This window comes from Mustela erminea, chromosome 17 (genome assembly GCF_009829155.1).
Source record: "Mustela erminea isolate mMusErm1 chromosome 17, mMusErm1.Pri, whole genome shotgun sequence".
Classification (NCBI taxonomy): Eukaryota; Metazoa; Chordata; class Mammalia; order Carnivora; family Mustelidae; genus Mustela; species Mustela erminea.
This window is the reverse complement of record NC_045630.1, coordinates 2,114,493-2,127,907: the sequence shown is the minus strand read 5'-3', so window position 1 is coordinate 2,127,907 and position 13,415 is coordinate 2,114,493. Positions and strand designations below refer to the sequence as shown.

The following is a 13,415-nucleotide window of genomic DNA, read 5'->3' as shown; positions in this document are numbered from 1 at the left end:
TGACAGACAGATATCACAAGTAGGCAGAGAGGCAGGCAGGGAGAGAAAGGGGGAAGCAGGCTCCTCACTGAGCAGGGAGCCCAATGCGGGGCTCGATCCCAGGACCCTGAGATCATGACCTGAGCTGAAGGCAGTGGCTTAACCCACTGAGCCACCCAGGTGCCCCAAAATAAAAACTTTTGAAAGATTCTGAAAAAACAAAACAACAAAAAAAACACAATTGTTGGGCGCCTGGGTGGCTCAGTGGGTTAAGCCGCTGCCTTCGGCTCAGGTCATGATCTCAGGGTCCTGGGATCGAGGCCCGCATCGGGCTCTCTGCTCAGCAGGGAGCCTGCTTCCCTCTCTCTCTCTCTCCTTGCCTCTCCGTCTACTTGTTATTTCTCTCTGTCAAATAAATAAATAAATCTTTAGAAAAAAAAAAAAAAAAAAAAAAAAAACACAATTGTTGAATCCTAGGGATACTTGTTTAGTTCATTAATAAGCAGAGATGAGAATGTTTCCCAAAAAACTGAGGAATTAGCAACGTTACCTGAGATGTTGCTAGCTTTTCAATATTTATAATAATAATAATAGCTAATGATCAAAATCATACTCATAAATATCCATCAGGTGCCTAACTTGCATTAGCACTTTCATATGTGATTTATAAGTGTGTGCAAGTTAACTAAAAATGTTAACTAGCCCAGACATCTTTCTTCAAGTTGCCCTTTAATCACCAGAGGCACCAGGGCACTGATACATGCATAGCACTGAATATAACTAGTATGAAAGATTGGTCCATAATTTAAATCTTGATTCAGATTCCTATCTGTACAAATTTTGATTCTTCTGAATCTGAAAGTTGTGAGGCATGGCTGGTTTGTGCTGCAGCTAATTTTATTGGTTATGGCAGGAAAATCAGGGTCTGGAGATTCAGTAGTACACTGCCATGCCTGTTTCATAATTCCGCATGAATCATTTCAAAAAGCCCAAATTCTAGTCCGAGTAATATTAGACCAGATCCTCTTCACTGGAAGATAAATTAGGGTATCTAAGGTGTTCTAAATGGATTTGAATGCTTCTGCATTCTCAGTAGACCCAAAATCGTTTTGAGAGTAAAAATGGCACCTGATTCATCTTGATCTAGATTACATTGGTAATCTGGGTTTCAGGGCCTTTTCCAAGGCTGTAGAAAGATTTTATCAGCATGTAGCGAGTCAGACCAGGTCAAGAGTTAAGTGATAAATGTTTGATTTCTTCCGGTTGAGACAAGTCTGATTTCCCTTATTGTGGGAGATCACCAGAACAGATACTGTTGGACTCTAAACTTTGATCACTTAAAAATAAGGGTTATTTCTTTTGACCATTCTGTCATATGTTCTTAAAAGAAAATTTTAAAAGTTCTGAACATCTTTGAAATTCCCTTATACTGTTAATTTGTTTTTCATTATAATTAATATGACTTCACTTTTATTATATTAAACCCATCCTAGAATTAAGAAACAAAATTTCAAAATTTTTAGATACACAGCATATTTGTTTAAAAACAAAATAAAGTGTCTTTATTTTATGAAGAGAGTAGTAGTTAGTAAATGGCCTTTTTTTGGCTTATTAAAAACTAGCTTTTCAATATTGATAATAGTAGCTAATGATCAAACTCATACTCAGTAAATATCCATCAAGTGCCTAACTTGTATTAGTCACTTTCACATGTGATTTATAAGTGCTGTTTGGAAATTGTCAAAATAATACGTTTTCTAATTAGGAGGTGTTTTCCATTTTTAAAAAACTAGGTAGGCTTTATGACAGTTTAAGAAATTTAAGGTAGACTTTTTAAAAAATTTTCATTTGGCCTGTTTATTACAAAACTGTTACGGAATTTCACACATCTGTTTCAGTATGCAGCTCCTCATAGACCACTGCACTGTTGCTCAATTTTAATAGGCCTCATTTATCCTATAAATAAACCTGCATTTTCTTACCTGATCAAGTGAGCAAACAATAGGGGTCAGATGTGGCAAACACTTTAACAAAAAGCACATGTTTAGCCGTCAGGGTGAGGTAGAGTCATATCAAGATTGCTTGAAGTTATTAATGGCAGTAAAATTTATGCTTCCTCCTGTTTTCCCAATTAAATCAAGAGCCTTTTTTCTTAGGATTCTTCTATCACCAGCTGGTTCCAATACTCTGTGTGTGAATTTTGCCTGGGGTGTCTCCATTTCTACATGGTAAAAGCTGACCAAAGCACATTAAGTCTATGGTGTGGACCTCTAGGCTGGAAAGCAGTCATTGTTAAGGGCTTTATTTTGTCCCCTATCTTTTGTACTGTAAGTGTGCACATTTTGTAGGGTGTATTATAAATAAATTGTTGTTGTATGCCCTGGATGTAATAAAAGACTACTACAGACAAGATAATAATTGAAATATGTTGAAAATATTTGAAAAATAAACGACAGCTAAATGTACCTACAGAAAACAAATGAAGATGCATCAAAAGTGTTGGATTTTAGAGTACTTACTTAGTGAATACCTCCTAATTTGACTGAGCTGTTGAGTTTAATGGTACGTTTAAAATTTCAGTTTCTTACAATTTTTAAATTAATTGGACACAAAAGTCGTCCATGAAGCACTGTATCAGAAAACCATTTTTACACTTGTTTTCTACTGATCATTATAACCTATAAATTCTATAATTTTCATCCTTCAATTCATGATTAAAAACTCTTGGTTTTTATCTGTTCATCTCAAATCTTTTCTACGCTTGACTGTGAACAATTTATTCTGAAACAGGCAACTATCCATATAGTTGCAATCTTAAAAATTGATCTCCAAGTTCAAGTTTAGACTAAAGCTGTCTAATCATACTGGGCATGTATTTTATCTTCTCATGGGGCCATTGTGACTTCAAAGGGAGTTTTCTACTTTGAATAAAGACACGGAGTGCAGAAGAGAATGAGAATCTGGCTAATAATGTGGCCCACAACTTGTGTTCTCACTCTCTTTTTACAAAGTGTTGGGCTGGGTCTACTGCAGAAGCGGAAATTTGGCTTTGAGTTCTGGTGTTCAGACTCATATTTCTGCTTGACTGAACTGTGAATGGAAAATCCCAAGTGTCTTACAAAATTAGTAACTAACTGGTACTTTTACTAATCACTTCAGAGATGAAAAACCGAAGACATTTTAAAATTCAAAACCCATCAGCATGCGTTTGCCCTTTAATTGGCAGAAAATCGATCATGAGAGCAGTCCGGAGAATTTTTTTTTTCCTTCTTCAGCTGCTCCAGCTGAACTACAGCTGCAAATTTTTTTAAAAAGGTGGGGGGAACCTCTTGATTGTACTTTATAAGTGCAATAATTCCCACAAAATCAGTTACTGGAGTTAATGACCAGTTTGTTAAGGCATTAACTGCCCTCAGCTGGGAATGACCAATTTGGGGGGAATGGCTGCACAAGGCTAAGATAATTCAATAACACTTTCAAATAATGATCCAGCTAATTAACGGTGAATTCCTGTGGAAATCCTATCGAAGTACTTCTGACCTCTGCATTTAATACCAGTGAGTTCATCATGATTCATGTTTATTACCGTAAATACCAAAGGAATCATAATGACTAGGCCATTTTTTTTTTCCACCCTGGCCTTATTACTTGAACAGATTTGACTAATCCACCTCTAGTCATTAAGGACCTAGTTCTCAAAATACTCAGTCTTTTCACTGCTCTGCTCAAAACTCATAGGACCTTTGGTGCTCTGCCAGCATACAGACTATTGGCAGCCTGTTTTTACTTGGGAATGATTGATGTCTATAAGTCTTAAAGGAGCCCTTTTGAAATGCCTGCCATTTGTAGGGTATAGAGGAATCATAGCTGGTTAGCTGCAGTTTATGGTTCTTAGTCATGAATTCTTATGGGAAAATCATACCCTAAGGCCCCAAATTCACTTAGGATATACAAGATGGTTTTTTTTTTTTTGAGGTTTATTTTTAAGAACTCAGATATCCTTTCTTCCAATGAATGAAGAAAATGATTAGTTTATAATGAAGGATAAGCTCTTAATTTTACTTGAACCATTTAATCTCTCTTAATGGCTGTTTATTGCTGTGTGATCTGCAAATTAGCCTTTAAGTAATAATAAATGTTGACTGCCAGAAAGCTATTACTTTTTGTGTGAAGCTGTGTTTGAAGAGATGAATTTAGGTTATTTCCAGCCATCTTGCCATTTCAGGTAGGCACTTTTGACTTAAAATACTTTGTCCTTTTGTTATAGCTGTCAGATATCTGTTAGATGCCATAAAGTTATAGGCTGTATTTTCCTCAAGCAGTGATTTGTTTATATGATCATTAATGATTCAGTGACTAATATACCTATGATTTATACTATAATCTTCATTCATAGGGGGGATGGAAGGAAATATGTGATTTGTAACCATAAGAGGTAAATTAGAATTATCAAGGTAATGTGGGTAACAAGATCATTTATAGAATATTTATATCTTTTTTATGAACAAAAGGGCAAAAGACAGTTTCTATGTTTTTAAAATCCCTAAATAAATACAAAAAAGAAGAAAGTCAACTTCATAGATATCTGTAAATCAATTGGTTGGATTCTAGGGAATATTTACCAAGACAAAATCTAGAAGACTTATTAACAACCTGGGTTATACTGACCTCTTGAGTGTAATACTGCAGCCCCTTACATCTGTCATCACCTCCCTTCACACTTCTCTCAAGAAAAAGAAGCTCTCTGGTGTAATGTCAGTCATATTCCCGCTGCTTCTGCTCGGTTGTGTTTAGCCCAAACAAGGGGGGGAAGCATGGGACATGCAACCTAAAGATAAGTAATGCACCTAATTGTAAGGTTTGTCTTCAGTTTTTCAGACTTCTCTTTGCATTCTTTCATCTTGGTAGCCGATCACCTCTACAATTTCCTACTCTAGGAGTGAAATTAAGTTTCATTACAGATACAGAAACTTGGAAGAAAGAAGAGAGATTCACAGCTCATTTGTGGTAGCGGTAGAGGAGGGACATGTACTAAATCTATACTTTGGTTATTTTCTCAAGTTTTATTTTTATTAAGGAATTCATAATAACCCTGTAAGAATAAGAGAATGAAAGCTAGGGGTCACTGAGTGTAGCCTTGTAGTATGAGGTAACTCTCCTAAGCAAAACTTTGGGAATAGTGGGGCTTTTTAGAAAGTAACTGAATAGAATAGAAGGAAAGTGGCTCAGCCACAGACTCAGAATATACCTCTGAACCCTGTCTAGCTCATCTTAGAGGAATCTCGGCTGCTTCTCAAAACTTCTTTTTCTCTAACAACAATCTAATCTTGAGACTAAAAAAACCCACCATATGTTTTAGGGACACATGACAGTAGTGTTCGTCTTCAAAGAATAAGAGATTACCTTTATTGAGTAGGTTCATTACTGTGTCAGACTGAGAATTGCTTGCTTTACCAGAATTCTCTTAACTAATCCTTACAGAACAACCCTTGGAGGTAGGGGCAGTTGTTGTGTCAGTTTCACTGATGAAGAAAGAAGAAACTGAAGCGTGCACGTGCGCGCGCGCGCGCACACACACACACACACGCACGCACAAAGAAACTGAAGCCCAGAGTTGAAATAGCACCCCCAGGCTGTATGTATAGCAAGTGGAAGAGTCATGGACTGAACCCAGTGGTCTGCCTCTCCAGAGCCTGAGCTCTTTTTTTTTTTTTTTTTAAAGATTTTATTTATTTATTTGACAGAGAACACAAGTAGGCAGAGAGGCAAGCAGAGAGAGAGGAGGAAGCAGGCTCCCTGCCGAGCAGAGAGCCCGATGCGGTGCTCGATCCCAGGACCCTGAGATCATGACCTGAGCCGAAGGCAGCGGCTTAACCCACTGAGCCACCCAGGCGCCCCAGAGCCTGAGCTCTTAACCACAGTGCTACGCTCTCCACCGAGCTGGTTGGCCCACTCACCACTCCACACATCTTTTAAGCTTCTAAGAGCACCTGTTTTTCTCATGAAATCAAACACTCCTTGATAGCAGCTCTCGTCCAATTGAGTGAAATTGAGGTTTATCCCTGTCAGGCACTTTTTTTTTTTTAAATTCATAATTCATCTTTATTAAAGTAAAGCCTCTAAAATATATGCAGAAAATAACATACTGGGTATTTCTTTCAGCCTTTAGAATCTACTGTACCTGGGCCCAGGTCCTCCCAATAAGTAACTGACTGTTGTTCTGCACTTCCTGTCCTCTAGCTCCTCTTCTGCCACCTTCCCTCTTCCCCAAGACTCCTAGATCTAGTAGAGTCCCTTCTAAGTCACTAAGGAGTAATGATAGTCACCTACATTTACTTAGCATTATTGATGTCAGCCTCTCTCCTGCCTCTTGGAAGACTTAATAGAAAGTCCATGAACAGGCTTTGTAGTTCACACCTAGATTAGAATCTCAGAATCACTGTGGTGTTTTCTTTGAAGGAATGCCATGGCTTGATGAATATCATTGCCTCATCTCCAAATCGAAGAGAATACCTACCTCTTCAGTTGCTAGAAGAGTAAATGAGAGAATGTATGCTTACCATACAAAAGGAACAATATTGCTGTCAGCTTAGCCCTTTCTCTTTCCCCTTAAAGAACGATGGTTATATAAACAATGGCTGTCCACAGTCTTTCAGGAGAGCCTCGGTCCCCTGCAGCTTCTGTTTCCTCAGCCCTTTAGTTTTCAGCATGCTTTAGGGCATGATAGTCATTTTAGGTAAAAAATATGGAGAAACAAAAGATTATGGGAAACTGGGAAGATGTTCATAGTTTGTTTTTGGTTTTGTTTTAATAGAGGATCACAGATAGAGAAGAATTAGGAAGGTGTGGAGAACTGCAAAGAGCTGCTACCTTTGGCCATGAGTATGAACGGAAGAGAAAGGACTGACTGTAGAATGAACCATTCTGCTTCTTGAAACTAGATATTTAGTTTTGCTATGTAAGAACAAGTAGTGTAAATTGCTGTTACAGCTGAGACTTTCTTTCAACTGTTTTATTTTTATTTTTTTTAGATTTTATTTATTTATTTGACAGACAGAGATCACAAGTAGGCAGAGAGGTAAGCAGAGAGAGAGAGAGAGGAGGAAGCAGGCTCCCCACTGATCAGAGAGCCCGATGAGGGGCTCGATCCGAGGACCCTGGGATCATGACCTGAGCCAAAGGCAGAGGCTTTAACCCACTGAGCCACCCAGGCGCCCCTAACTGGTTTTTAGAAATAACTATAATTTTAGGACTCTTCTCCAGACTTCCTATTCTATTGCATATCCTTTGAGTTAACTTTAGATGATATCTATGTGTATGATATATACATGGTATGTATATATCCATATGTGTATGATATGATATATCCTTTGGGTGATATATATGTATAAGTATATAAGGTGATATATATATATATATATATATATAAAATCATTATATAAATTGTATTATCATATATACATTATCATTAGCTCTAAAGGATCTTCCTTGTTACCTAGTTTATGAAGTACAGAGCTCTTAAAAGTGAATCTTTTCTCTCATCTTATGTGAATGATGCACCGCCTTAGATGATTCCTTTTTAGAATCCTTTTCATTCATACAAGCAATAGACTCTCCCCAAAAATGGAATAGCTTCCTATTTCATTCCTAGTTCCACACTGAATTTTAATTTGGTGATTTACTTCAATGTTGAAGAATCTTTTTTATTCGTTACTGATTTCTCTGTTTCTTTTACCATTTACAAAGTTGTGTCCATTGAAATCCTTCTTTTCAGTAAACCCACTCATAGAGAAAAGTCTTCAAATAATATTTTGTTTAAAAAATAGTGTTTTGTAAAAATTAAATAGGATTAGAACATACCCACAGCTGAACGACTAGAATATAGAAAGAAAGAAAGAAGCGAGAATAGCAGAGAAAGAGAGACTTGCCTTCAGAACATGACAGTCTGCTGAAGGACCCTTCTTGAGAAGATTTAAAAGTATCTCAGTCTCTGGGGAGAAAAGCTAATACTATGAAGTATGATCTGACCAAACCCTAAGAGATACCTTCCTTCTTAGAGAATAGAGTTAGCATTTTTTACTTTTAACCTACATCTTATAAAAAATTATATAAAGATTTCTTTTTCTAAGGCAGGTAGGTTTTACACTAGAATAAGTATAAGTGAACGCCTTCAGCAGTGTAACAATATATAATATATTATTACATATAATATATATATTATTATATTATATATTATATATTATTAATATATTATACAATAATATAGTATTAATATCTATTGGTCTTTTCTATTTAGATGGCTTTGATCTGAAGAACAAACTGTTGGAGTTGAGAGCACCCAACTCTTTTCTCTTTTTGGAGTAATTTCACAGTTTTTGCATTACATATTCCTCCAAATAAAATTCTTACCACCAAATACTTAGATGTACTAATCTTCATCTTCAGATAAGGAATACTTTCTCCTGTATTATTATATCGTACCTTTTCATCTAAGACTAGGATCAATATCCTTAGAGCTTATCTCCCTCATTCAGTGTCTATCTGCTCCACAGATTGTGTGGTGAAGTTTTTCAAGTACTAGAGAAGACCTGAAACTTATCTAAAATGATTTGATGTGGATTCTTTATTCTGCAAAGTTCTTATAAATTATAATGGTATAGAGAAAAAGACATTAAATATCAGATAAAATAAGTAATCTCATTATTTCACATATAATATGTAGCCTCTTCATGCATTGTATTCCAAATGGTCAAGTTAGTGAATGCACAGATGTTTAGTTAAATTTGAATGTTTATTAGTATGTATTCATCTGATGGATGAATTTTTGTTTTTGTTTTATCCCAAGAAGTCGTTTGTGTGTTGATATTGAAAACTAGATTTTTCAGTGAGTCTTGGATGGCTGTGTATTTCCCCCTTAGGACTGCCTTTGCTGTATCTCATAGGTTTTAGACTGATGTGTCTTCATTCTCACTGGTTTCCATGAATTGTTTAAGTTCTTCTTGGATTTCCTGGTTGATGCAAACATTCTTGAACAGGATAGTCTTTAGCTTCCAAGTATTTGACTTCCTTCCAAACTTCTTCTTGTGACGGAGTTCCAATTTCAAAGCATTGTTGTCTGAGAATATGCAGGGAATAATCTCAATCTGTTGGTATCGGTTGAGACCTGATTTGTAACCGAGTATGTGGTCTATTCTGGAGAAAGTTCCATGTGTGCTCGAGAAGAATGAATATTCTGTTGTTTTAGGGTGGAATGTTCTGTATTTATCCATGAGATCCATCTGGTCCAATGTGTCATTCAATGCTCTTGTTTCTTTATTGATTTTCTGCTTGGATGATCTGTCTGTTACTGAGAGTCGGGTGTTAAGATCCCCTACAATTAATGTGTTCATATCAATATGAATCTTCATTTTAATTAACAGTTGGCTTATGTAGTTGGCTGTTCCCATTATTGGGGGCATAAATATTTACAATTGTTAGAGCTTCTAGGTGGATAGACCCTTTAAGAATGATGTAGTATCCTTCTGTATCTCTGACTACAGTCTTTAGTTTAAAATCTAATTTATCTGATATGAGAATCGCTACCCTAGCTTTCTTTTGAGGCCCATTGGCATGAAAGATGGTTCTCCATCCTTTCACTTCCAGTCAGAATGTATCTTTAGGTTCCAGATGGCTCTCTTGTAGACAGCATATGGATGGGTCCTGTCACTTTATCCAATCTGCAAAGCTAAAGGAAATAAGCTTCAGCGAAACAATTTTAAAAGATCCCAAAGTCCAGGTTTTTTAAAAAATTCTATTTCAAAAATATGTTTTATTCTATCATATGTCAGTACAGATCAGTCTTTTATACCCAATAATAACATATTACTTAGAAGACCATTTCACCTTATGGTATAAACAAAAATTTTGAGTGGCATTGTAACATAACCTGGTGAAGATTTTAGAATCAGAGTTTAAATCCCTGCTCAACCATTTACAAGGCTGTGTAGCAAGTATTTGTTTTTCTCTGAGCATTAGGTTCCTCATCTGAAACACAGGGATGATAATATATACTTGGCAGATTGTTTTGAAGATTCACTTTGTTCTTCTTTACCACATGATACATTTTTATCTAACATATAAGGTCCAGGAAGAAAAAGAGCTAGAGATAAAGGGTCAGCATATTTTCTTTTTAAAGATTTTTTATTTATTTATTCAACAGAGAGAGATCACAAGTAGGCAGAGAGGCAGGCAGAGAGAGAGAGGAGGAAGCAGGCTCCCTGCTGAGCAGAGAGCCCGATGCGGGACTCGATCCCAGGACCCTGAGATCATGACCCGAGCCGAAGGCAGCGGCTTAACCCACTGAGCCACCCAGGCGCCCATATTTTTTTTACTTACTTGTAAAGAACCTCCTGTAACTCCTTAAAATATATTTCTCAAATCTGGAGTTTTTAGAATTTAGTAATTTCTGTCTTTGAATAAATGTAGTTATTTCTTCTGTTTTAACCTCTGGTTTTTTTTAATGTATCACTGCTCTTTTTCCCAGTTTTATTGAGATCTAAATTGACAAAACATTATGTAACTTTAAGGTATAGGATGTAACGATTTGATATATGTATATATTGCAACATAATTACCACAGTAAGGTTAGTTAACACACCCATCACCTCACACTGTTACTGTGTGGGTGATGAGAATTTTTAAGGTTAACTCTCTTAGTAACTTTCAAATATACAATACAGAATTGTTAACTACAGTCATTATGCTGTTTAAATACTAAAAATAGAATCACTCAGCAGATATTTATTGGGAAACTCCATATGCTTTACTAAGCCTTGTGAGAGTACCAAAGTTTATGTCCCCTAAGAATTTCTAACTACCTTGAAAGATATGCCTGATATATGAAAAAATTCAATCAGAATCTAAAACAGAATTTTAAAAAATACTTAAGTATTTTAGTAATTTTATGGTCCTCCATGTTAAAACATACTTAAAATCTTCATACTTCAAATTTATCAATTAAATTCCGTTATCTGCTTGATTTTTTTTTAAACTCCAGATATCTTCAAAGATTTCTCAGGATATTATTTTAAATAAAAGTTTTTAAACAACTTTTCTAATTTTAGTTCTGTCATTGACTTGGAGATCATAAATAGGTCCTTAAAATAAGGCCTATCTAAATAGAAGGATTGTATTTTATTTTTCAGTCTATAATACATCATTTGCTTCTCTTTTCTCAGTTTCAGGGTGTATAAGACTAGGTCACCTGACCTCTGAGTTCTGAAGCAGCCCTTAGACTATGCTTAGTTTATAGCCCTTAACATTTTATAGTCCTGGTTTTTTTTTTAGATTTTTTTTTTAATGTATTTATTTGACAGAGAGAAATCACAAGTAGATGGCGAGGCAGGCAGAGAGAGAGGGAAGCAGGCTCCCTGCTGAGCAGAGAGCCCGATGCGGGACTCGATCCCAGGACCCTGAGATCACGACCTGAGCCAAAGGCAGCGGCCCAACCCACTGAGCCACCCAGGCGCCCCTATAGTCCTGTTTTTTTAATGTTACAAATACTATTGTACTTCTTTTTAAATCATTTAGATTATTTTTCCAGTTCTGATTCGTAGGCATTAAATACACTTTTTGGCTCACTGTTGTGCATATATCATCACTGTCAAGAACTATATTAATCACATATTTTGATGGAATGGGTAGTGTTGGGGCCCAGGGACCCTATCTGTTTTATAGTAGACTATTGAAAATGATAAATTCTTTGGTTTATGGTTAATTTTTTTTCACAAGCATACCTTGCAAAATACATGTTATCTCTTGATTATTAGTGATATTTCACAGATATTGTATTCCAAACTTGAGGACTGAAACAGGGAACTCAAAATAATTTCTTAATTAGGGGTGCATAAGGGTTTGATTCAGGAGCTTAAAAGTTTTAATGTATTAATTTGTATGCTATAGATTTAAAAATTTGTTATATCTGTGATTTAATCATATCCTTGATTTCTTATGCCCAGGTAATGAAAACTACAAACAAATAGCAATGTGTGTTCTTTATCACATAAGCATGGATGACCGCTTTAAATCAATGTTTGCGTACACTGACTGTATACCACAGGTAAGTGGTTTAAGTTTTTTTAAAAAAATTAACAACGATAGTATATGTTGGCTATTTGAACATAATAATAAAAAAATAAGCATTTTTCAGTTTGTTCTCTTGATTTGCCAGATAAGTTTTTCCTTTAAAAATTCCCTCTTAAGGGCGCCTGGGTGGCTCAGTGGGTTAAAGCCTCTGCCTTCGCCTCGGGTCATGATCTCAGGGTCCTGGGTTCGAGCCCCACATTGGGCTCTCTGCTCTGTGGGGAACCTGCTTCCTCCTCTCTCTCTGCCTGCCTCTCTGCCTACTTGTGATCTCTGTCTGTCAAATAAATAAATAAAATCTTTTAAAAATGAAAATCCCTCTTAAAAATAATTTGGGAGGGGCGCCTGGGTGGCTCAGTGGTTAAGCCTCTGGCTTCCGCTCAGGTCATGGTCTCAGGTCCTGGGATCAAGGTCTGCATCTTGCTCCCTGTTCAGCGGGGAGCCTGCTTCCCCCTCTCTCTGCCTCCTTGTGATCTCTGTCTGTCAAAGAAATAAATAAAATCTTTAAAAATAGTAATAATAATTAGGGAGCGCTTGGGTGGCTCAGTGGGTTAAGCCTCTGCCCTCAGCTCAGGTCATGATCTCAGGGTCCTGGGATGGAGCCTTGCATCTTGCTCCCTGCTCAGCAGGGAGCCTGCTTCCCCCATTTTCTCTGCCTGCTGCTTTGCCTACTTGTGGTCCCTCTCTGTCAAATAAAGGAATAAAGCCATAAACAATGAATTCTGGAACACTCAAAAAAATTTTTGAATTTGTGATAGGAAATTGGAAAGTACAGAGCAGTGTAAAAATGAAAATAACTTTCTGTTATCCCAGGCCCAGAGATAATCATTTAATATTTTGGTACATTTCCTTCTGCATAGTTAAAAAATAATATATTAAGATTATGTTATATGTAATTGTATATTACCTTATTTACTTAGTAGATCATAATGTATTCTCCTATGTCATTGAACAGTCATTGAACTGTCTTCAAAAATTATTTCTAATAGTTGTATAATATCCTATTACATAAATGTATCATAATTTAAAAATTGTTGTTTAGTTTTTCCATTCTATCACATAAAAATAGTTGTAAGTAAACATGTGTAAACAAATGAAATAATGTGGAATGTGTAATATGTAAATGTTTATCCACATCTCTGATATTTTCTTGAAATTCCTAAAAGTAGAATTACTAAGTCAAAAGATATGAACACTTGTGTACTTGACATATTACCTTCTAAGAAGGCACGTTTGTATTTCCAACTAGCATTTCACTTTTTTCCTTTATTTCATCTTAATTCTGGTATAGTTAATATAAGGTGTTACATCAGATG

At 36.1% G+C, this 13,415-nt stretch overlaps 1 protein-coding gene across 7 annotated transcripts in view; it reads left to right on the top strand.

Moving 5' to 3' along the window:
* KIFAP3 (kinesin associated protein 3) overlaps positions 1-13,415 on the top strand; it is a 182,677-nt gene that overhangs the window by 95,956 nt on the left and 73,306 nt on the right. For all 7 annotated transcript variants that reach the window (XM_032318303.1, XM_032318304.1, XM_032318306.1 and 4 more), the window contains one exon: positions 11,976-12,076. In XM_032318303.1, the coding sequence (XP_032174194.1) occupies positions 11,976-12,076 (101 nt within the window). The remainder of the gene's footprint in view (positions 1-11,975; positions 12,077-13,415) is intronic.